This window comes from Salmo salar, chromosome ssa09, assembly GCF_905237065.1.
Source record: "Salmo salar chromosome ssa09, Ssal_v3.1, whole genome shotgun sequence".
NCBI lineage: Eukaryota > Metazoa > Chordata > Actinopteri > Salmoniformes > Salmonidae > Salmo > Salmo salar.
In genome coordinates, this window is record NC_059450.1 from 137,479,598 (window position 1) to 137,504,074 (window position 24,477).

The window sequence follows — 24,477 nt, forward strand, 5'->3', positions numbered from 1 at the left end:
ATGAGCTCCGACTGGGAAAAATCGATCTGAATGGTCATCCAACTCGGAATTCCAAATCTTTCTAGTGCTCCGACTTTCCGACCTGAAGATTACTGAAGTCATGATTTAACCTCGTATTATTCGAGTCCACAGTAGTTCTGAACGCCGCAAATGTAGTGTAGACTTGAGCATGCTGTCAGTCGTTGTTACATAACGGAAACTTTGGCCAGGGGGCTAAAGTCGTGTAACATAACACGGGTCAAATGAGGAGTCGCGGTGCGCTGTGAATACAGGCTACATCAGACTCAAGACATGTCTTCCCAAGACTACGACTGCATAGTGATAGGAGCCGGGGTTCAGGGCTCGTTCACTGCCTATAACCTTGCGAAAAATAACAAGAAAACACTTCTACTTGAACAGGTTTGTAATTTATAAAGCGATTTGGCAACAGTTACAACTTGTCCACCAACAACACAATTTATATGGTGTCAACTCCAATGCAACGAGTTGTTGGTAGTCTACATTTTTTGTAATTTAGCTGACGCTTTTATCCAAAGTGATTTACAGTAGTGAGTGCATACATTGTGATGGTCCCTCGTGGGAATCGCCATGTCTACCAACTGAGCCTACATCGCATAATTGCATGTTTGACGGGGTTATTATTTATTTAGAAGTGATAACGTTTTTCTTTGTATTTTCATATTTGGACTGGCCTAGGTATAGTTTCAGCATGTTTCAACCTTCCATGTGAATATGCGGCAATTTCGAAATGTTATGTGTAAGCGGTTTTTCTCTTGTTATGTCAATCACTGACAAGTCACTAAAACAGACCACGTCAGCTAACATTTTTTAGATTGGTAAATTAGTCTAGACACCTATCTATTTTTTTTTAATGTATTTTAACTTTTATTTAACTAGGCAAGTCAGTTAAGAACAAATTCGTATTTACAATGACGGCCTACCCTTGTTCAGGGTCAGAACGACAGATTTTTACCATTTCAGCTCCAGGATTCGATCCTGCAACCGTCAAATGCTCTAACTACTAGGCTACCTGCCACCCCTTAGTAATATAGTAATCATGTTAGAATTACTGACAGCCAGGGGGCCTGACCTCCAGGGGGCCCCCATTGATTTTCTTAGTCACTCACTCAGAAATCAAATGAACATGGCAAAATGTGTAGAATTGCAGGAAATTTGCTGTGAAACTGCAAAAGTTTCTCTCCACCCCATGGCAAAATGAATAGAATTGCATGATTTATAAAACTGCTAAATCTTCTCTCCACCTCATGGTACAACGTGTAAGATTGTGCAAACTTGCTTTAAAACAGCAACGTTTTCTCTATGCTCCATGACAAAGTTTTGCTTAGGGCCCCAAAAGGCTAGGGGAAAAGGTCCTGTGAATATGACAGTGGCAACTCCAACTCTGTTTCTGAATGCCTTGTTCCTCAGTTTGTTCTGCCGCACTCTCGTGGCAGCTCTCATGGCCAGACACGCATCATCCGCAAGGCCTATGACGAGGACTACTACACCCACATGATGGAGGAGTGCTATCAGCTCTGGTCTCAGCTGGAGAAAGAGGCCAACGTCAAGCTGTACAGGTGAGTACCTTAAGAAAAGTATAAGGTCTGTCTCAATAGGGGGAAGCAGCGTTAGAAGAACATTGTGAAAGCTTTATACCAGAACACTGAGATTTGTCACATTCAATCTGTTTCATCAGTGTTCAAGCAGCAACTCAATCTGAGTGAGCTATAGATGGATGACTTTCTCATTACCTCGCACGTCACTGAATCGCCCCAGACAGCTCCCTGCCTGCCTTTGAATGTGGAACAAGGATTTTTCATCTCAATAAAGCCCAATTGTCATTCCCAGAGCGAGGAGGGTTTGTTCTTGTAAATACCACAGCAGGATCAAAGTTAGAGCCAGACAGTCAGAGCCTCCAACCTCTGCCTCCCCACCTAAAGCTTCCCTGAACCATTGTCTTAGTTTGAAACCCATTTTGGTTGTCAGTATCAGTCAGCTGCATATCAAATTGATCATTATATTGTTAGATGACTGATTGATCAATCACCAGTCTTCTACCGCACCCATGTTATGTTCCCAAGGCAAGCACACAGTAGCTATAGATCTCCCTCCCTCGGAGCAGCCATCCACGGCAGATGACTGATCGGTCCCCACACTAAGGCCACCTGTGCCCTTGGGCTGGCTAAAACTGCAGCACAATGAGAAATGTTGAAGCTATGGATGCGTGAATCTTTCTGAGCAATATGCATTTGTATTTCTCAGCCCTGGGGATAGACTTTGAGATGGGTTGGACGATAACCAAAAGCCCTTTGACTACAGGCCATTCTGCATAGTGGTATGGCCACACATACATTGCAACCAGTAAACCAGTGTCACTCAGTCATCACACATGTGACATGGGTGACATGGAAGCATGCATCATGCTTAAGACCTTACATGCACTCACGCTTCGCTCTCTCCTTCGTTCTAACACACATGTGCACACACAAACACACACACACACAGTCACACACACATAAACACCCACTCCTAAAATTCTCTGATGAATGGGTAAGGCCGTTAGCAGGTGCTGGCTGATGCGTCATGTCGGTTGACAGATGTTGGAGCAGCCTTTAGAAAGCACTGTTCTCATAGGGCAGGGCAGCATCCATCCATCAACCAGACTGCTGCATTAGGGCCCCCTGTGTTTTATAACCTTTCACTCTGAGATCCTATAACTTACCACAGGCTAGGATTTTACAACATTCATTATTCTCAGTGTACTCGGTTTACAAACTGTTGTTTCATCAGATTGCCTTCATTAGATTAGATTGTAAGAGGCCATCTGTGACCTAATTTACAGTATACTTACAGGTAAGCTGTTGATTGATTGACAAGACATGCTGTACGTTGTAGATGTTAAGGTTCAAACCACTTACAAATGTGACGACTGGGTTTTCACCAGGGTCTTCTATGTATCACACACAGAAGGTTGGTTGTCGCCTTAATTGGGGAGGACGGGCTCACAGTAATGGCTGGAGCAGAATTGTTAGAATGGTTTCAAATTCCATTCCATTAGCGCCGTTCCAGCCATTATTATGAGCCGTCCTCCCCTTTAGCAGCCTCCTGTGGTATCGCAAGACTGTGTTAGTCTGCTGAGCTAAAAGCCATTAGCTCGGGGGGCTAACACATGTCTTCAGGTCTCAAACATGGTTATTCATCATGTGAGCGTGAGCATGGTTCTCTGGAACACAATCATTTTAGTTTAGCGCTAGAAGATCCGCATTATAGTGCAATTGTAATTTAAAGGTCATTTCCGGTTGAGCCAACATATGTAACGTTTACCGTGAATTCAGTCTCTGTAAACCCGGAATCTGGATTCTACATTTTAATTGTGCGGATTTTCCGCGATACGGATTGAATGTAGGCCTTAGTTTATCTTAGTTTATTTATTTCCACAAATGAAAACAGGACATTCACTACATGATGATTAGGACCTCCTCTCTCAGACGTACAGGTCTGCTAGTGATGGGTCCAGAGCAGGGGGACTACCAGGTGTTCAAGTCCACCCTGGAGAGGAACAAGGTTCCCATAGTGATCCTGCCGAGGGAGGAGTTCAGCCAACACATCCCCCATGTTAACCTGTCCCAGGGAAACGCAGCCCTGGTGGACACCACTGCCGGAGTGCTGTACGCTGACCGCACACTCAAAACGGTACAGGTAAGATGCTGTACGCTGACCGCACACTCAAAACGGTACAGGTAAAAGTGCCAAACGGTTTGGTATGTATTGCTGTAAAAGGCATTCTGGATTATGTTTACATCCTAGAGGAGGTCGTTATTACCAGATGCAGTTCATAGATTAGCCATGTACCTTTAACCCACATTGTCTCAGTGCCTCTTCTGGGGTGTGAGATGACCTCCATAAATACAGGTTTCCCTTTCCTTTAGTGCTGTCCTGTTTGTCCTTTATATTACCCCAATGAGTGTCAGACTCTGTAAGCATCATTCATTAGTGTTTATCAGCAGCTAGGTAATTGTGTTTTGACCACTAATTAGGAAATACATGATGGCTTGTACACACAATTTGGGAATACTGTATACGGCGTGAGGGAGACAGATAGACAAAGAAAATATGAACTGAACGATGACAAATAGCTCTCATATACCATATTTCATTCATATGCCTAGGTACACATACTACAATGACAAAAGTAGTATTTTTTTTTACAACGATAACAACCTACATAGGAACTTTTTATAGCATTGAATTGAGTTTATTCAGACATTGGCAGGGAGAAACAAAGCGCTGAAGAGAAACAGCCTGAAAACACCAAGTGAAATGCTTTATTATTTTACTACTACCTCGGAACAATTATCCTGTCTTGTATTGATTGAACAGATTTGTCCTCTCTGTTGTTCAGATCAAGCATAAAGCATACATTACAACCTGTCATCAGTCGTGATAATAGACGTGTCTACAGCCGCCAAGATTACCACCATGCATTCTCACTCTGTCTGTCTAGTTTCATAACCTAATATCAACATTCTGTCTCACAATCTGCCAGCGTCGATCGTTATTCATTGATGTTTTGTGAAGGGGTGGGGTGTCTGTGTCTTTGAGAGTTTGCACATGTGCACAACCATGAGTGTTTTTTCACTAATCGGGCAGTGGTGATTGTAGCATGTAAATCTTGGTGGGGCAAACTAAAAAAAGTGTTTTAGATGCATGCCATCAAAGCCACTACACAAGACAACACAACACTAAACAATACATTACGGTGACAAACCGTCCACACAAACTGTTAGGGCCTACATAAAGCTGTCCCAACAGTAGAGCTTTCTTTTCAGCACCATGGAGTGAATCCTTACCACCACTACACCTGGCTATCAGCGGAGCCTTGTCTGGCAGCGAAACAGTTCATTCATTTACTGCCTTTAAAAAAAACATAGCTGATATGGCTGACTTGCTTAAACAAATGTGGTTTCTACTGACAATTGAGATGTACAAACTATGGCATAAGGGAACAATGAGCGCATAAGAGGCAATACGTCATTTCGATGAAGACATTAATGAGCGAGCTAGGACAGACGGAGTCAATATAACTGTTCAGCAATTTCAAAATGTACAGCGACAGAATTCATAACGTGGGCTGTTCTTACAATATTATCCCTGTACACCAAGTCAAAACCGTAGGATAAATAAGGGGGCATATAAGCAGACAATGAAAGCTCTTACAATATTCGATGATTACATTTCTCTAAAACAGGCAATAGGCTACATGTGCACCACCAAATTATGAGGGGGAAAGGGACCAAATTATTAAGGTTAGGCACATGGGCTACTAACAGCTTACTACAACTTACCAGCTACTACCAACTCTAGGAAGAGTCTTGGTGATTCCAAACTTCTTCCATGTAAGAATGATGGAGGCCACTGTGATTTTGGGGACATTTAATGCTACAGACATGTTTGGTATCTTCCCCAGATCTGTGCCTCGACACGATCATGTCTCGGAGCTCTATAGACAATTCATCACAATCAGCAGATAGGTTGTATCTCTCAGGCTCTACATAGGCATCCAGGTCTGTTACCTGCACTCTAATCTAGTAGATATTAAGACTGCTTTATTACGGTTTCAGCTGCCCTGCCTCTTGGTTGTCTGTCTTATACCTGCCTAGACATCCACATTCCACTTCCTGTTAAACTTTAATTAACCCTCAACGGAGGAGAAGTTCACCTCAGGATTTGTTGTGACTGGGATGCTTATAAGGACTGTAAACTTCACTTGCATTGTGTTTGGTTTATTTACATGTTACCTGCTTGATACTATTCCACTTCAGTTACTAAGGTTCCTCTGTGTCAGTTTGGTCTCACTCATTTTGAACACACCTTACACTAACCGTAACCGTTCTCTCTCTCCATCACCAGGGACAGTTCCAGAAACTGGGGGGTGTGATCAAGGACGGACAGAAGGTGATTGACATCACACCGGGCTCTGTGGTAACCGTGACGACAGTCAGTGGGGTGTACAGAGCTAAGCGCTTGGTGATCACAGCTGGACCCTGGGCCAACACCCTGCTGTCCCACACAGGCCTTCAGCTACCACTGCAGGTAGGCTACTCACTGTAGAACCAGCCAACTCACTACCTCTAACATGACCTCACACTCCAATGCACTGCAGTGGAATCCAGTCCACTACTGTCACACAAGGCATACTATGATATGCTCCATATCTTTGATATGGTCAAACCGCAGTGTCACAGACGTTATGCACTCAAACACAAATAGACAATAAGGCAGTTGCAATTGAGCTTTATGGATGTATTTGACAACACAAGATTTAAGAAAGGATTTAAAGCAGAAAGGATTTTAAGCTCTATTCCAGAGTTCAGCACGCAACCATAAAACCCATACCCCATCACATCATTAATGTCAGTAGATAAGGGCAACATTTTGTCCAACTCCAGGTCGAAAAACAAGTCCAATCTCCCTCAATATAGGCCTCTCTCCCCCAGACTATAAGCAGGGGGCGATGACTCGCCATAGCTCTGGTTGGTTCACAGCAAACCAAGAGGGAGAGTCTGTAGCCCAGTGCTGGCGGAACACTCGGTCTACTATGAGGAATAAACGAAACAAACCCATTCCTAGACTATCTTTTACACAGGGCGGTAGGGAGGGAGCCAGCCAAGCAATCTCACAATATATCACCCACCCAAAAGAAAAGGTGATGAAAAAATACTGGGCGTTATTTAAGTCGAGAATTGGAGTTTGTATTGGAATTGCATTATTCAGGATAGCGAGAGGGGCCCGTGGAAGCCATGCCCGAGTGAGCACATAGAGAAAGTATGAGGTATGAGCTTGCCTTAAATACTGCTCTCTCTCTCTCTCTCTCTCTCTCTCTCTCTCTCTCTCTCTCTCTCTCTCTCTCTCTCTCTCTCTCTCTCCACCTACTGAATTTTGATGGCCCCCAGAATGAGACGGCTGCCTGTTAGTTTATTAAACTGAAAGCTAGCGAACATTGTGTCCTTATTACCATGTACTGGGAAGATGTTATTTGTCTGAGTGTGTATGCATTTCATTAAATCCCCATTCTCCCTGCCGCTACACCACCGCTACCTTTGTAATTGCAGTAGGATTCGATACAACGATGGTAATGGGTAACATCAAATCAATTTTATTTGTCACATGCGCCGAATACAGACCTTTACAGTGAAATAAGAAATGAAAGTAACAAATAATTCAAGAGCAGCAGTAAAATAACAATAGCGGGGCTATATACAGGGGGTACAGGTACAGAGTCAATGTGCGGGGGCACCGGTTAGTCGAGGTTGTTGAGGTAATATGTACATGCAGGAGGTAGAGTTATTAAAGTGACTATGCATAGATAATAACAGAGAGTAGCAGCAGTGTAAAAGTGTCTGTGTGGGGGGTGGGGGGTGGGGGGGCAATTCAAATAGTCTGGGTAGCCATTTGATTAGATGTTATGGCTTGGGGGTAGAAGCGCTTGGCGCTCCGGTACCGCTTGCCTTGCGGTAGCAGAGAGAACAGTCTATGATTAGGGTGGCTGGAGTCTCTGAGTCTTCTTTTTTAGTCTTTGAGGGAGGAGGGAGGGGGAGGGAAACGTCTTCCCAAGTGCAAGGATCTTCTTTAATCAAATCCCTAATCAAACTAAGAATCATTTTTATGGAGGCCTATGCCTGGGCCCCGGGTCCTTGCACTGTGCTGATGACTGTCTATATGTCTGTTGCTTCCCTGATTAATTAGGTGATAAAGATTAACGTGTGCTACTGGAGGGAGAAGATCCCTGGCTCCTACAACGTCCAGCACCGCTTCCCCTGCTTCATCCAGCTGGAGTCAGAGGAGGCCAAGCATCACATCTACGGCCTCCCATCCAATGAGTACCCAGGCCTGATGAAGGTTTGGGCTTGTAGATACCATAATGTCCCACACAAGATTCAGTGATGCATTTGCTTTAGGTCTCAAGCAAGGTTACTAACCACACAAGCATAGTTCACCAAACCACCTTTATTACACTGTTTCCTAGTCTTATTATGTTGAATTTAAATAGAAATACATTCAACTTTTGCTGAGCTCAGAAGTAGGGCAGCAACACTGTCAGCCCCCAAAGTTCTCCAACACTTCCGGATACATAATCACAGGGGAATCTTGTCTGTGTTGCGCTTCCATTTTTATTCTATTTTGAGCATGATGGCAAGCCAGCAGGAGTTGGGAGAGTAATAGCAGCACCCAACATGCATGCAAAGGAGAGGGACAGATGGCTGTGCCACATCACATTATTCACTCTGTGGTGTAGTCAACAGTGCTTTGTAACCCATGTACTGTAGATAGATGGCTAATGCTCGGTCAGGCTAAACCATTTTTATTTACCTTTCAAAAGAAAATGCTGCCACACTTTTAATTAGCTTTCAAAACAAAATGTGGACACTTCATAGAACATTGCATTTACATGACATAGGCCTTCTACTGTTCTACCTGGGGTCGATGTTCCTGGTATGTGCACTCAGACTCTAATTACATTCAATACAGTTCGTTTGCATAAAGGTCAGTTGATGTTGTTTTTCTTCTCTTTTTGAAGATTTGCTACCACACGGGCGCTGAGACGGACCCTGATGAGAGAGACAGACAGACGGACAGGGGGGACATAGACATCCTACAGCGCTACATCACCCGCTGCTTCCCTGGTCTGGTGCCCATCCCTGCTGTGGTGGAGAGCTGCATGTACACAGTGAGTGTTACCCGTTTCAGAGCTGCATGGGGCTCCCGAGTGGCGCAGTGGTCTAAGGCACTGCATCTCAGTGCTAGAGGTGTCACTACAGACCCTGGTTTGATTCCAGGCTGAATCACAACCAGCTGTGATTGGGAGTCCCATAGGGTGGTGCACAATTGGCCCAGTGTCGTCTGGGTTTGGCTGGGGTAGGCAGTCATTGTAAATAATAATTTGTTCTTAACTGACTTGCCTAGTTAAATAAAAAATATATGTACACAACGTTAGCATGTTAACATCTCTGCTGTTTACTGTATCCTAGTAATAGCCATAATACAGTAATGGCCCACAATGGCAATTTACTCTGAACAATTAGAATGCCATAATATTTTCAGTTGGGCTTCATTATTTATAATCTAAAAATCTTTGATCTTCCCACCAAGGCAAGGTACAGAATAGAAATGGGATGAGGGTGGTTCTGGAGTTGAAAATGCAGAGAGTGTCACGTCCTGACCAGTAAAGGGCCTGTTTGTTATTGTAGTTTGGTCAGGGCGTGGCAGGGGGTGTTTGTTTAGGGTTAGTGTATTTCTATGTTATTTCTAGTTGGTCTATTTCTATGTGGTGTTTATTGGGTTGACCTTCAATTGGAGGCAGCTGCTTCTCGTTGCCTCTGATTGAAGGTCCTATTTATAGGGGTGTTTGTTCTATGGGGGTTTGTGGGTAGTTATTTCCTGGTTTAGTGTTTGTTGCACCTGACAGGACTGTTTGGAGTCGTTTGTTTTGTATACGTGTTTATTTTGTTTTTCCTTCTTCAAATAAAAAAGAAGATGACTATACATTTTCCTACTGCATTTTGGTCCACTCCTTACGACAATCGTGACAGAGAGAGATCCATTGCCCTGTTTGCCATGCCAATCACATCACCTGCTGCACGACTGCATTACCTTTGGGATTCAAACACTAATGGAAAACATCACAGACACTGAATATCATTGGAAACCACATGTCATTCCTGCCCCTTAGTCAGAGTAGCCTACTGCATGGAGAATGGGGCACAGTAGGGGAGAGTGGGGTAAGTTGAGCCATTTTTACATTCAGCATCACTCCATCAACATATATTTCAGGATGTTGTGTATCCCAGAAAATAATCAGAATTCATGTAAACATTACAGTTTTGAAAACATAGCTTGTCCGGGTATGGGGTAAGTTGAGCTGCCTACAAATTTCTGAACTCAATAAAATATTACCACTACCATTTAAAACCATGTCTATCTTTATTTACCAACCACAATCAGTTGTCTTTTAAGCATATTTTAACAGACTTAACATCTAACAAACACTTTGTACTTTTTTAAACACTTTTATTAACATAGGCCAGGCCCTGTAGTTACCTCATATCCCAGCGATAAGGCCTTGCATTATGCCTGGGAATCATTTTTTGGGTTAACTTGCCATTGGCTCAACAATTGGTTGAACATACCCCAAGGCAAACGTTTTGACTATATTAGCCCACATAGCTAAAAGGATGCACTATCTTGCTAGGTTTAGGACCTCATATTGAAGCTTATAGAGACCCCGACTGATGTATAGAACAATCTTTATTTTCTACTTTGGTTTAGATACAAGCATGAAACCATTAATACATTTTTCTTTTTTTTTTGTATTTTCACCCCTTTTTTCTCCCCAATTTCGTGGTATCCAATTGGAAGTAGTTACAGTCTTGTCTCATCGCTGCAACTCCCGTACGGACTCGAGAGGTGAAGGTCGAGAGCCATGCGTCCTCCGAAACACAACCCAACCAAGCCGCACTGCTTCTTAACACAATGCCCATCCAACCCGGAATCCAGCCGCACCAATGTGTCAGAGGAAACACTGTACACCTGGCGACCGTGTCAACGTGCATTGCGCCCGGCCCGACACAGGAGTCACTAGTGCGCGATGAGTCAAGGATATCCCTGCCAGCCAAACCCTCCCCTAACCCGGACGACGCTGGGCCAATTGTGCGCCGCCCCATGGGCCTCCCGGTCGCAGCCGGCATTAATTTGACTTGTTGAAAATCTGTTTTTGGACCTACCCTATTTAAACAAAAGTATGTGGACAGCCTTTCAAATTAGTGGATTCATCTATTTCAGCCACACTCGTTGCTGACAGGTGTATAAAATCGAGCACACAACCATGCAATCTCCATAGACAAACATTGGCTGTAGAATGGCTTTACTGAATAGCTCAGCAACTTTCAACATGGCACCGTCATAGGATGCCACCTTTCCAACAAGTCAGTTCGTCAAATTTCTGCCCTGCTAGAGCTCCCCCGTTCAACTGTAAGTGCTGTTATTGTGAAGTGGAAACGTCTAGGAGCAAAAACGGCTCAGCCGCGAAGTGGTAGGCCACACAAGCTCAGAGAATGGGACCACCGAGTACTGAAGGGCGTAGCGCATTAAAAATCATCTGTCCTCGATTGCAACACTCACTATTGAGTTTCAAACAGCCTCTGGAAGCAACGTCAACACAAGAACTGTTCGTCGGGAGCCGCACATATGCATAAGATCACCATGCGCAATGCCAAGCATTGGCTGGAGTGGTGTAAGGCTCGCCGCCATTGGACTTTGGAGCAGTGGAAACGTGTTCTCTGGAGTGATGAATCACGCTTCACCATCTGGCAGTCTGAAGGACGAATCTGGGTTTGGTGGATGCCAGGACAACACTACCTGCCTGAATGCTTAGTGCCAACTGTAAAGTTTGGTGGAGGAGGAATAATGGTCTGGGGCTGTTTTTCATGTTTCGGGCTAGGCCCCTTAGTTCCAGTGAAGGGTAATCTTAACTCTACAGCATACAATGACATTCTAGACGATTTTGTGCTTCCAACTTTGTGACAACAGTTTGGGGAATGCCCTTCTTTTTCAGCATGACAAATCCCCTGTGTACAAAGTGAGGTCCATACAGAAATGGTTTGTCAAGATTGGTGTGGAAAAACTTGACTGGCCTGCACAGAGCTCTGACCTCAACCCCATCGAACACCTTTGGGATGAATTGGAACGCCCAATTGGAATGACCAACATCAGTGCCAGACCTCACTAATGCTCTTGTGGCTGAATGGAAGCAAGTCCCCGCAGCAATATTCCAACATCTAGTGGAAAGCCTTCCCAGAAGAGTGGAGGCTGTTAGGGGAGCGAATGAGATGCTCGATGAGCAGGTGTCCAGATCATTTTGGTCATGTTGTGTAACTTGCTTACCACTTTTCCCATATGGTTTCTTCCTTCACAGACTATATTAAATTATATTTGGTCAAATGATACATTTTGTGTATGGTTTCCTAGAAACAAGGGTGGCTCAACTCACCCCACTGTCCACTACTGAATATCATCTCCAATCCCCAAACAGATGGCAGTTGGTGTCCAAAATGGACAGGATTTATTCTTCTCAGATGAGTTTCTTTAACCAAGCTGCTCGTTCCCTCAATGTTTTTCTCTCTCTTTCCCTCCCATTCTCTCTCGCTCCCTCCATCATTACCTTAGTGACACATTTCGCCTGAATTGCCTCCCCCTCTCTTGTTCTCTCTCTCCCTTCACCATATCTTTCCGTTGCAGGTCACGCCAGACAACCATTTTGTCCTGGACCTCCATCCCACTCATAGTAACATCGTCATCGGAGCAGGTTTCTCAGGTGTGTACGTGCTGAACATGAGTATTGTCCTCTGAGCCTTTGTGGCCCGACATAACATGTCCCGCAGCCCCACATCATACCCCAACATGACTGCATCCATAGTGTCATTCACAACCTTCAGTGAAATAGTGGATGTGTGTGGATGAGCACAAGCCCAAAGAGTTAGGTTTTAAAATGTTTTTTTTCACCACTGAGACCCGGCACACACTCAGGTCCAGAGTGGTGCTGAACATCACAGAGCCCTCTGTATCTACTTCAACTCTATGTACTGTAGCTGTATCTTAGAGTGAGATCTTCACCCTTCAAGCCGGCTGTGAAGGGTGAAAAGTTGCGCTATGAGTCCAGACCCGTTTTATTCCCTAATTAACGTCTTTGAGATGCTCTCAGGGCCCAGGGGCCCTCTCTGTCTGCTCTCACTCTCTCTGTCTCTCTCTGTCTGTATGTCTGTCTATGTGGTGCGTGTGAGGCAGTGTGGGGGCTTCTCCTCCCTGGCCCAAAGCGCCAACGGCTGGGGTCTCCTGGCTCCTGTTCCATCTGCTCTGATAGCCGCCTCCTACAGTAATTATATGTATAATTCATTTCCACTTGTAATAGCTTTTAAAGGACCTGGCTGGCACACAGTGCAGTTGGCTGGTGAGAGAGAGTGTGCTACAGGGATAACAAGGAGGATTAACTCCAAGGGTTAGAGAAAGCCATTTGACAAGCCACATAATCAATACAAGGGAAAGTATGAATTGAAGAAGTGTTTTGCTTCTGAACCCATTGGTCCCTTGGTGGTGGAATCTGAGGGTTAAGACATTTTGATTTTCAAGTCCTTTTTCTATGGAAAATTAACCATAATAGGATGACTGTTCATCGCGGTCTATTACCCTGTTCTGCTTGCATTTACCATATTATCAGTGTTTTAACCATGTGTTCTAGTAAAGACTGTGCAGCACTATGCTGTGTTCAATCAGTGCACAGGGCTAATCGCAATGCTACAAAAAACTTGCAGCTCCTCTTTCTCCTCTCCTCTGTTTGAGTTATCAAAAGCCATGGGCACAAGTGCTTTAAAGCAAGTCCTGGGGGTTGCCATGGTTACAAAGGCACCCAGCTGGTTTGGGCCTGCCATTGAGGGTCCATCGCCTCTTCCTACGAAAAACGCATGCGGCGAACTGTCAGAGTGACCTACAGTTCGTTCGCTATAGCCCCGGATGTAAATCGCTGAGGCTTTTATGACTTCAAAGCCCGTCTGGATCCATGGGAGCTCTGAGAAGTTTATCAGGCAGAGACAAAACTCACGCAAGGCATTCTTAAGCCTGGTTGACATTCAGAGTTTTCCTTCCCCTCAGACCCATAGCAACAAGAAGAATCCATCTCTCCTGAGTACAGCGTCAGTTTCCTCATCTCACCCCTAGGCTGACAGCTCACGGCAGGCTCATCGCTGGAAGGAGTGACACATCTCCTTAATTTATCTCTGGCTTGAGCCCACTTAAATGAATAGATGCCCTGTGACGGTCAGAGCAATAGCTCCTGTCCTCTTTGATGTGCTCCGTCATGCAGGGCTCAAACAGACGCCTGACTCAGACAATGGGCCAGAAACACACAAGCTATTAATAGAGGCCCATTGTGGTGTTCCACAAGGTGCAGGTTATATATTTCAGCATATTATAGACTCTAGACAACCTGAAATGACACCCTTTGCCCTATTTAGTGCACGATTCCCCCCTTTATAGAGCCTATATAAAGCCTTTATAGAGCCTATATAAAGCCTTTATAGAGCCTATATAAAGCCTTTATAGAGCCTATATAAAGCCTTTATAGAGCCTATATAAAGCCTTTATAGAGCCTATATAAAGCCTTTATAGAGCCTATATAAAGCCGATAGGGTGCTCTTGAGATGCAGCCTCTGAGTTTGAGGACATACCTGCCTCACTTACTGTGATTGGTTCTCCCCCCAGGTCACGGATTCAAGTTTGGCCCAATCGTTGGCAAGCTGCTGTGTGAACTGAGCCAGGGAGAAGTACCCTCCTATGACCTCTCCCCCTTCAGAATCAGACGCTTCCAAGCCCACTCCAAGTCAGCACTGTAGGATCGGGACCGCTGGCTTTAACAACCATTTCCTCAGGAACAAGACCTTTACAAAATGAAGAAATGAAAGGTTTTCATACCAGTGTGTCTGAAGCCTAAACAAACAATGGCCGTTCGTAAATACTTACTTTTCCAGCTAAGTGCATTTGTAATGCACTTTTCTGTAATGCACAAAATAAAATAGCAAATAAAAAATAGTTTAAAAGAACAAAACAAATATATCTAACCATCTCATGAAAGCAGCAATCAAAGTCTAAGAGGAAGGCCATAATGGTAGGCCAGCTGATAGAGAATGTAAAGTCCAACTATAACATAGTTGTACAACTGTAAACGCGTTCATCTGTGACAAATGGTATTAAACTTGGGAAAAAATGGTACCCTTATTGGCCCGTATGATTTTATGCATCACTACCTCTCCCCTTCTCACTCCCCTGAGTGAGGCCTTTTTCAAGTGAAGCACATAGTTAAAAAGACATCAGCCATGGAGCCATTTGTCTTTGCGCAGCCAGCTGTGTGTGTGTGCAGTGTGCAGCCTTCAGCGGTGTGTGCCTCTGCCTGTACCTTTTTCCCCATGTAAACATTTTAATCACTAATCAGCCAGCCTGTTACAATGGTTGCCAACCACAGCCATCAGCGGGAATGAGAAAATGACACAGCGAGACGCAGAGAGATCAGCGCACCACTCAGTCCCTCAGCTCTAAGTGACTTTGAATTGATAGAGAATTAGGAGAACATTAAACATGAAAACGCAAATATTCACCCAGCAATATTCAGGGGGAAAGGACACACTGGAAAATCTGAACATGAATGCATGGGATACCCTTTTAATAAGCAGAGTAACTTTTGAAAGTAGTGCCCATTTTCTGCCTCTCTATGGCCAGTTAGCCAGCTTCATGGTTCTGGGTCCTAGTGCCTTTTTTGTAAAATTTACTTTGCCACAAATACAAGTTCATATAATTTGGTTGAACTATCCCTTTAAGTACTTGATAGTCAAAGGATAATGATGGTCTGTCAGATGGGGCAATTAGACTTTACCCTCACTTAATCAGACATAGGCCGTATTATAGTATAGGCATAAACCTGAGCTGACAGGGAAGGAGGGCTGGTGGTGGGATGAACGTAGCCTGAAGGGAGACATACCACCATGAGGAACCATAAACTCACCCTTGTTGCTGCCGATGTGACATGGAGAAACAGGGAGAAATGTAGCTCAGAGAATGACAGGAAACTGACAATGATAGCAGCGTTTTCCACATCACCACACTACTAGAAGGCGGTAACACAGACAGATAAGCAAGACCTGTTTTTATTTTTTCTCGTCTCAGCAGGGTTATTTGTCCTATCTGCTAGGTAGGTTCAGAGGGCAAGAGTGGGGCTCTTATCAGATAGAACACCTGCCATGAATTTGAAAAGATGTGCTTAAGGGGCTTAAGGTTTTCATCTCTGATTTGCATATTCAAATATATTTCTACCACTGCTTCGACACTAATAGAACAGTGGCTCTTCTTTTTCTCTAATCAGAGCTCTTTGTCAGCTTCCATAGAAGATTAAACAACTAACATAACACAGATCCACTCAGTGTTTTTCCTCAAAATGTTCTGTTTCCTCTCCGTCTGCCCCTAGTCTGCCACAAGTCTTCTAAATAGGCCCAGATGCTTCAGAGTCATAATCTTAAAAACAAACGTGTGAGAGAGACAGAAAACAACACAAAATGACTGTCAACTATGAGAGTGAGTGCTAGGTACAGTGACATGAGTATTTTCCCCCTTTCCCCCTGATTTTCTCTATTTTTACATATTTTTCATACTGAATGTTATCAGATCTTCAACCAAAACCTAATATTAGATAAAGGGAACCTAAGTGAACAAATAACACAACAATGACATACTTATTTCATTTATTTCATAAACAAAGTTATGCAACACCCCTGTGTGAAAAAGTAATTTCCCTTACACTCAATAACTGGTTGTGCCACCTTTAGCTGCAATGACTCCAACCAAATGAATCCTGTAGTTGTTGGTCAGTCTCCCACATCACTGTGGAGGAATTTAGGTACATTTAGGTAGAAAAGCAAAAATAGGGGGCAGATACTTTTTCATGGCATTGTAGCCATGGAAATGACTATGATTTGGAGGAATTTGTGCAAGGTAAATGGAATGGTGTGAGTAATGAGTGGTACACAGGGGTGGTTGGAATGAGGAATCATGCTGGACCTGAAACAGGTGATTGAAGGAAGGCTGGTATTCAACTGAAGCAGCATAGCAACATGCAGTATGTTAGGTGTTGTTTGGTAGCTAAGCACCTGTCTGAACTACTAACAGATTATATCGTCCTCATTACCTGTTATCAACATAGTATGGAGATGACAACTGGAAACAGTCACCTCACACTGAGGTCATGATGGGGAGAGATAAGGAATGCTGTGAGACATCAATAGACTGGTTACATTTTCATTTTAGCTGTTCGAACACATGAGAATGGGAATGTTGTTGTGTTTACCACACGATAAGCTGTGATTTGGCCTTTAGCACGTACAGGTTGTGTTTGTCTATTAATATTCAAATGAGTTTGAGTTTGGGTGTTTCAAGTGCTACAATTACCTTTTAGGTGGCAGGTCATTCTGGTCTCCATTTCACAATAAATAAACACTTGAAAGATTAGTTTCGTAAGTATACTCAGCTTGCTTGGGGCTAATGTCATCATTTGTTGTTTTTACAAATGTAATTACATTTGACATTAAAATGCAACATTATCAAGTGTATTAAAATGTTAAATGAATCCAAAGTTTGAATGACCTCGTAACTAATAAAGTTACAAAGTAACTTCTAAATATGTTGCATAGTGTAGCAAATGTATAAAATGTTAGATACTCCACTGCGAAGATCATGGCATAAAAAGGTCAGACTGAGGTCAAACTGAGGGAAAATGCTGTTTCGTAATGTAAACTGAGGAGCAGTCCCAACGAGAAGTTGTCATCCTAAATACTGTCTAATCTGTGCAGTAGATATTAACAATCTTGTGTTGAGACCTTTTGATGACCTCACCACCATCTGTAATGTAAAAAGCAGAGTCATTTTGGAGGTAAACCACTGCCATATGGTCAAGCCCCTCCCACACAACACCCCAGAGGTGAGCATTGGTGTAAGGTCAGTCTTCCATGCAAAGCTCCAGGCATGGCGTCAGTCGGCCCACCTGTCTCCAGGATTAACAGTATCCATGGGTTACTGAGCCTCGGCAGCAGCAGGACCCCTGGGCATCCACCATCCATCCACCACGCCCTGCTAGGGACCTACAGTATGGTGGAGGAGGATGAGGCATGAAGCAGGAGGGAAAAGGAGAGCAGAGAGGTCACCGGGGCATGACGGTGGTGGGAGGTTAACAACTCAAGCCATTCTGCCTGCCTGCAACCATTGTGAGGGAGGAATCACACACATCCATGTGGTGAAGTAGTTACAAGACCTTGACAGAACAATATAAATCTAGGGAAAGGTAGGGAATTTCAGCTCGCTGTTTGCTGCTCTTGGCCCAAGGGTGATGTTTCAATTCAACTCATTTGATAAAGCCAGGTTGGCCAACATGGGTTAAATGGAGAATTTGGGGTGGGGGGAGCTCTATTTGGGCGGGTTAGGGTCAGGAGTAAGGTTGAGACAGGTTTTAACATAAGGCAAGAGCTTGGGTTTGGTTGAGCCTAGGGTTAGGGTTAGGATTGTAGGAGAGGCAGGGGTCAGGGTTGTGGTAGGGTCTGGGGTCAGGGTTGTGGTAGAGGCTGGGGTCAGGGTTGTGGTAGAGGCTGGGGTCAGAGTTGTGGTAGAGGCTGGGGTCAGGGTTGTGGTAGAGGCTGGGGTCAGGGTTGTGGCAGAGGCTGGGGTCAGGGTTGTGGCAGGGTCTGGGGTCAGGGTTGTAGGAGAGGCTGGGGTCAGGGTTGTGGTAGAGTCTGGGGTTAGGATTGTGGTAAAGGCTGGGGTCAGGGTTGTGGTAGAGGCTGGGTTTAGGACTGTGGCAGAGGCTGGGGTTAGGGTTGTGGTAGAGCCTGGGGTTGTGGTAGAGCCTGGGGTCAGGGTTGTGGTAGAGGCTGGGGTTAGGATTGTGGTAAAGGCTGGGGTCTGGGTTGTGGTAGAGCCTGGGGTCAGGGTTGTGGTAGAGGCTGGGGTCAGGGTTGTAGTAGAGGTTAGGGTTGTAGTAGAGGCTCGGGTTGTGGTAAAGGCTGGAGTTAGGCTTGTAGTAGAGTTCAGGGTTGTGGTAGAGGCTGGTGTCAGGGTTGTAGTACAGGCTGGGGTTGTGTTAAAGGCTGGGGTTAGGGTTGTAGTAGAGGTTAGGGTTGTGGTAGAGGCTGGAGTTAGGGTTGTAGTAGAGGTTAGGGTTGTGGTAGAGGCTGGTGTCAGGGTTGTAGTAGAGGCTGGGGTTGTGGTAGAGGATGGGGTCAGAGTTGTAGTAGAGATTAGGGTTGTGGTAAAGACTGGGGTCAGGGTTGTAGTAGAGGTTAGGGTTGTAGTAGCGGCTAGTGTTGTGGTAGAGCTTGGGGTTAGGATTGTGGTAGAGGTTGGGGTTAGGGTTGTGGTAGAGGCTGGGGTTAGGGTTGTGGTAGAGGCTGGGGTTAGGGTTGTGGTAGAGGTTGGGGTTAGGGTTGTAGTAGAGGCTGGGGTTAGGGTTGTAGTAGAGACTGGGGTTAGGGTTGTGGTAGAGGCTGGGGTTAGGGTTGTGGTAAAGGCTGGGGTTAGGGTTGGAGTAGAGCCTAGGGTTGTGGTAGAGGCTGGGGTTAGGGTTGTAGTAGAGGCTGGGGTTAGGGTTGGAGTAGAGCCTAGGGTTGTGGTAGAGGCTGGGGTTAGGGTTGTGGTAGAGCCTGGGGTCAGGGTTGGAGTAGAGGCTGGGGTTAGGGTTGGAGTAGAGGCTGGGGTTAGGGTTGGAGTAGAGCCTAGGGTTGTGGTAGAGGCTGGGGTTAGGGTTGTGGTAGAGGCTGGGGTCAGGGTTGGAGTAGAGGCTGGGGTTAGGGTTGGAGTAGAGGCTGGGGTTAGGGTTGGAGTAGAGCCTAGGGTTGTGGTAGAGACTGGGGTTAGGGTTGTAGTAGAGGCTGGGGTTAGGGTTGTGGTAGAGGCTGGGGTTAGGGTTGTAGCAGAGGCTGGGGTTAGGGTTGTGGTAGAGGCTGGGGTTAGGGTTGTAGTAGAGGATAGGGTCAGGGTTGAACCAAGATGTAGACGTGAAGCTGGGATTAGGGTTGTGGTAGAGGCTGGGGTCAGGGTTGAACCAAGATGTAGACGTGAAACTGGGATTAGGGTTGTGGTAGAGGCTGGGGTCAGGGTTGAACCAAGATGTAGACGTGAAGCTGGGATTGGGGTTGTGGTAGAGGCTGGGGTTAGGGTTGTAGTAGAGGCTGGGGTCAGGCTTGAACCAAGATGTAGACGTGAAGCTGGGATTAGGGTTGTGGTAGAGGCTGGGGTTAGGGTTGTAGTAGAGGCTGGGGTCAGGCTTGAACCAAGATGTAGACGTGAAGCTGGGATTAGGGTTGTGGTAGAGGCTGGGGTTAGGGTTGTAGTAGAGGCTGGGGTCAGGCTTGAACCAAGATGTAGACGTGAAGCTGGGATTAGGCTTGTGGTAGAGGCTGGGGTTAGGGTTGTAGTAGAGGCTGGGGTCAGGCTTGAACCAAGATGTAGACGTGAAGCTGGGATTAGGCTTGTGGTAGAGGCTGGGGTTAGGGTTGTAGTAGAGGCTGGGGTCAGGCTTGAACCAAGATGTAGACGTGAAGCTGGGATTAGGCTTGTGGTAGAGGCTGGGGTTAGGGTTGTAGTAGAGGCTGGGGTCAGGCTTGAACCAAGATGTAGACGTGAAGCTGGGATTAGGGTTGTGGTAGAGGCTGGGGTTAGGGTTGTAGTAGAGGCTGGGGTCAGGCTTGAACCAAGATGTAGACGTGAAGCTGGGATTAGGGTTGTGGTAGAGGCTGGGGTTAGGGTTGTAGTAGAGGCTGGGGTCAGGCTTGAACCAAGATGTAGACGTGAAGCTGGGATTAGGGTTGTGGTAGAGGCTGGGGTTAGGGTTGTAGTAGAGGCTGGGGTCAGGCTTGAACCAAGATGTAGACGTGAAGCTGGGATTAGGGTTGTGGTAGAGGCTGGGGTTAGGGTTGTAGTAGAGGCTGGGGTCAGGCTTGAACCAAGATGTAGACGTGAAGCTGGGATTAGGGTTGTGGTAGAGGCTGGGGTTAGGGTTGTAGTAGAGGCTGGGGTCAGGCTTGAACCAAGATGTAGACGTGAAGCTGGGATTAGGGTTGTGGTAGAGGCTGGGGTTAGGGTTGTAGTAGAGGCTGGGGTCAGGCTTGAACCAAGATGTAGACGTGAAGCTGGGATTAGGCTTGTGGTAGAGGCTGGGGTTAGGGTTGTAGTAGAGGCTGGGGTCAGGCTTGAACCAAGATGTAGACGTGAAGCTGGGATTAGGGTTGTGTTTGAGGCTATCCTACTTTTATTCTACTTTTCTCTTTGGCCTTAGATGCAGGAGCCCGGCTCAATTGACCCACTTTTTGTCAGGTTGACGAATATGTTGAATAGGTTGACTAATATGTTGAATAGGTTGACTAATATGTTGAATAGGTTGACTAATATGTTGAATAGGTTGACTAATATGTTGAATAGGTTGACTAATATGTTGAATAGGTTGACTAGTATGTTGAATAGGTTGACTAATATGTTGAATAGGTTGACTAATATGTTGAATAGGTTGACTAATATGTTGAATAGGTTGACTAATATGTTGAATAGGTTGACTAATATGTTGAATAGGTTGACTAGTATGTTGAATAGATTGACTAGTATGTTGAATAGGTTGACTAATATGTTGAATAGGTCGACTAATATGTTGAATAGGTTGACTAGTATGTTGAATAGATTGACTAGTATGTTGAATAGGTTGACTAGTATGTTGAATAGATTGACTAGTATGTTGAATAGGTTGACTAATATGTTGAATAGGTCGACTAATATGTTGAATAGGTCGACTAGTATGTTGAATAGATTGACTAGTATGTTGAATAGGTTGACTAATATGTTGAATAGATTGACTAGTATGTTGAATAGGTTGACTAGTATGTTGAATAGATTGACTAGTATGTTGAATAGGTTGACTAATATGTTGAATAGGTCGACTAATATGTTGAATAGGTTGACTAGTATGTTGAATAGATTGACTAGTATGTTAAATAGGTTGACTAATATGTTGAATAGATTGACTAGTATGTTGAATAGGTTGACTAGTATGTTGAATAGATTGACTAGTATGTTGAATAGGTTGACTAATATAGCCTAAACACTGTAGTTTTGTCTGCCTTGAAAGAACCATGGGGTGGATGTTTATTCCTGAAAGGGAGATGGATGGGGAAAGGAGAACCAAACCGTAAACCAGAGCTTCAGATAAATATCCTAACAAGTACTAGGAGGACTGGCCAAGTACGTATTGATGGTGCATTGATTCATTGATCTTGGTGTTTATGGTGTGTTGAGGACTGCGCTGCATGGCGCAAAATGGCCGATCAATATCCCATTCCTTATTCCCTTACTAAATTGCACAGCTAATGTAAAGTACTGCATGACATGTCATTGGACAGCTGATGAAACAGTTTTATGTTTCTTCCAGACAACTCTGACCACCACACAGAAACAGACCAGGCAGGACCACACAGTACTATTCCTCCTGCCCCCCCCTTCCAGTTGAAGATGAAACATTATTGAGCAGCTTGCATGCCAGAGCAAATGACAGTTGTGCTGGGCAGTGTGCCGTTGATGTGACACAGGGGTCAGAAGCAGGGGTCACGAGTCAGCCAAAAAACAAGACAGCCTGTCACGGGGAGGCCCAGGGGGAAGAGGAGGCAGCAGCAGCAGCATTTGGAAGTGTAATGAGCTTGGTGGCACTGTTGCCGGGAGACAGGGAGAACACTGAAGGTATCAGATGCTTTTACATCTCTTTGTCATTTCCTCCCACTTCCCTCCCATTCCTCGCTATCCCATCCTCTTATTCCTCCTGTCCCCATCTTAACCTTCCATTCCCGCTGTCTTTCCCTCCCCTATTCTTTCTCTCTGGCAAGGGTAACTACCGAATGGGCAATTTCCACCATTCCCACCATCCACCATTCACCAGTCAGGGAAAGCTAGCTCTAGGAATAGCAAAGAATCCAAGATAGGGAGCGATCTTGGGTTCTATCTTGGATTCTTTGCTATTCCTAGAGCTAGCTTTCCCCGACTGGTAAATAACCCCACTCTGTCCAGTACATTACTAACTCCCATCTTTGAATTCACTTAAAATCATTTTTATCAATATAGCACACTATCATGAGAATGGTGGAAATTGCCCATTCGGTAGTTACCCTTGCCAGAGAGAAAGAATAGGGGAGGGAAAGACAGCGGGAATGGAAGGTTAAGATGGGGACAGGAGGAATAAGAGGATGGGAGGGAAGCGCCTCACACACACTTCAATTCAGTTCTATCAGAAAAGAGGGAGAAATATCATTGTAGGAAGACCCCAATTAATGTCTAATTCATTTTTAATGTGCTGCCTGCCATCCAGCAAATGTGCAACACATCCCTTCTGATTTAAATCTCTCTCTAGCTTCCCACCCCCTATATTGCCTCTGGCTACTGTAGCTACAGTAAGAGGTGGCTCCTGCTCCTGATGTCGAATGTCTGCATACCCGCTTGTTTAGGGAAGTCTTCCTGAGAACTCCCATTGAGCAAGAGGGAGCAGAATCACTTACAAATGCTGACACATATTTGGCCTTGCCTCTAGTCATTTCCTGCTAGCTGGCTGTTGGGGGGAGTAGCAGGGAGGAAACGGGGAAGATCACAATTGCATACTCCTCGTGTCCTCTCTCCTCGTCTCCTTCTCAAAACCCATTGGAGTAGAAGGTCAGGGACCTCTGGCTTTTTCATCCACTAGGTTTTGAGGAGAGGAGGAGAGAGGACACGAGGAGTATGCAATTGTGATCTTCCCCGTTTCCTCCCTGCTACTTCCCCCAACAGCCAGGAGTATGCAACTGAGATCTTCCCAGGGAGTCTGAAATAAGGCAGACGTATTGTACACTGTTAGACCCAGGAAGAGGACTCTGCCATGACACTCTGCTAACACCAATCAGAGTCCACCCACAGGCCCTCAGCACCAATCGAAGAGCTTTTCCATACATGAGGTAATTAGAGCGCCACAAGGCACTAATGTTGTGCCTTAAAACGGTTTGGCTGATATATAGACATTGGATGTGGCGCAGAGGTCTAAGGCACTGCATCTCAGTGCTAGAGGTGTCACTACAGACCCTGGATCGATTCCAGGCTGTATCACAACCGGCTGTGATTGGGAGTCCCATAGAGTGCACAATTGGCCCAGCGCTGTCGGTTTGGCCGGGGAAGGCCGTCATTGTAAATAAGAATTTGTTCTAAACTGACTTGCATGTTAAATAAAAGTTCAATAAATAAAATTATTTTTAAATTGTGTGAAGCTGTAACGTCTGCATCCAACTCACACTCAAACACCTAGATCCCCTGAATGCAGCTCACTCTCCAGCTCACACTCAAACACCTAGATCCCCTGAATGCAGCTCACTCTCCAGCTCACACTCTCAAACACCTAGATCCCCTGAATGCAGCTCACTCTCCAACTCACACTCTCAAACACCTAGATCCCCTGAATGCAGCTCACTCTCCAGCTCACACTCTCAAACACATAGATCCCCTGAATGCAGCTCACTCTCCAACTCACTCTCAAACACATAGATCCCCTGAATGCAGCTCACTCTCCAGCTCACACTCTCAAACACCTAGATCCCCTGAATGCAGCTCACTCTCCAACTCACACTCTCAAACACATAGATCCCCTGAATGCAGCTCACTCTCCAACTCACTCTCAAACACATAGATCCCCTGAATGCAGCTCACTCTCCAGCTCACACTCAAACACATAGATCTCCTGAATGCAGCTCACTCTCCAGCTCACACTCTCAAACACATAGATCCCCTGAATGCAGCTCACTCTCCAACTCACACTCTCAAACACCTAGATCCCCTGAATGCAGC

At 45.2% G+C, this 24,477-nt stretch overlaps 2 protein-coding genes across 3 annotated transcripts; one reads left to right on the forward strand and one right to left on the reverse strand.

Moving 5' to 3' along the window:
* Window positions 1-174: 174 nt before the first annotated feature.
* pipox (pipecolic acid oxidase) lies at window positions 175-14,817 on the forward strand. Of its 2 annotated transcripts, none has more exons than XM_045724669.1 (8): window positions 175-399; window positions 1,429-1,577; window positions 3,474-3,699; window positions 5,911-6,093; window positions 7,747-7,899; window positions 8,579-8,728; window positions 12,295-12,370; window positions 14,311-14,817. In XM_045724669.1, the coding sequence occupies exons 1-8, from the start codon at window positions 292-294 to the stop codon at window positions 14,439-14,441; spliced, it is 1,176 nt and encodes a 391-aa protein (XP_045580625.1). In that variant the 5' UTR covers window positions 175-291; the 3' UTR covers window positions 14,442-14,817. The 2 variants fall into 2 exon arrangements, with proteins under 2 accessions (XP_045580625.1, XP_014070506.1); XM_014215031.2 differs by having other exon boundaries at window positions 3,489-3,699.
* Window positions 14,818-18,094: 3,277 nt separating this feature from the next.
* Window positions 18,095-23,141, reverse strand: LOC106613056 (extensin-2-like). Its single transcript, XM_045687023.1, has 4 exons — window positions 23,106-23,141; window positions 19,635-20,827; window positions 19,173-19,466; window positions 18,095-18,710 (listed from the first exon to the last, which is right to left on the reverse strand). The coding sequence occupies exons 1-4, from the start codon at window positions 23,139-23,141 to the stop codon at window positions 18,095-18,097; spliced, it is 2,139 nt and encodes a 712-aa protein (XP_045542979.1).
* Between the last annotated feature and the right edge of the window lie 1,336 nt (window positions 23,142-24,477).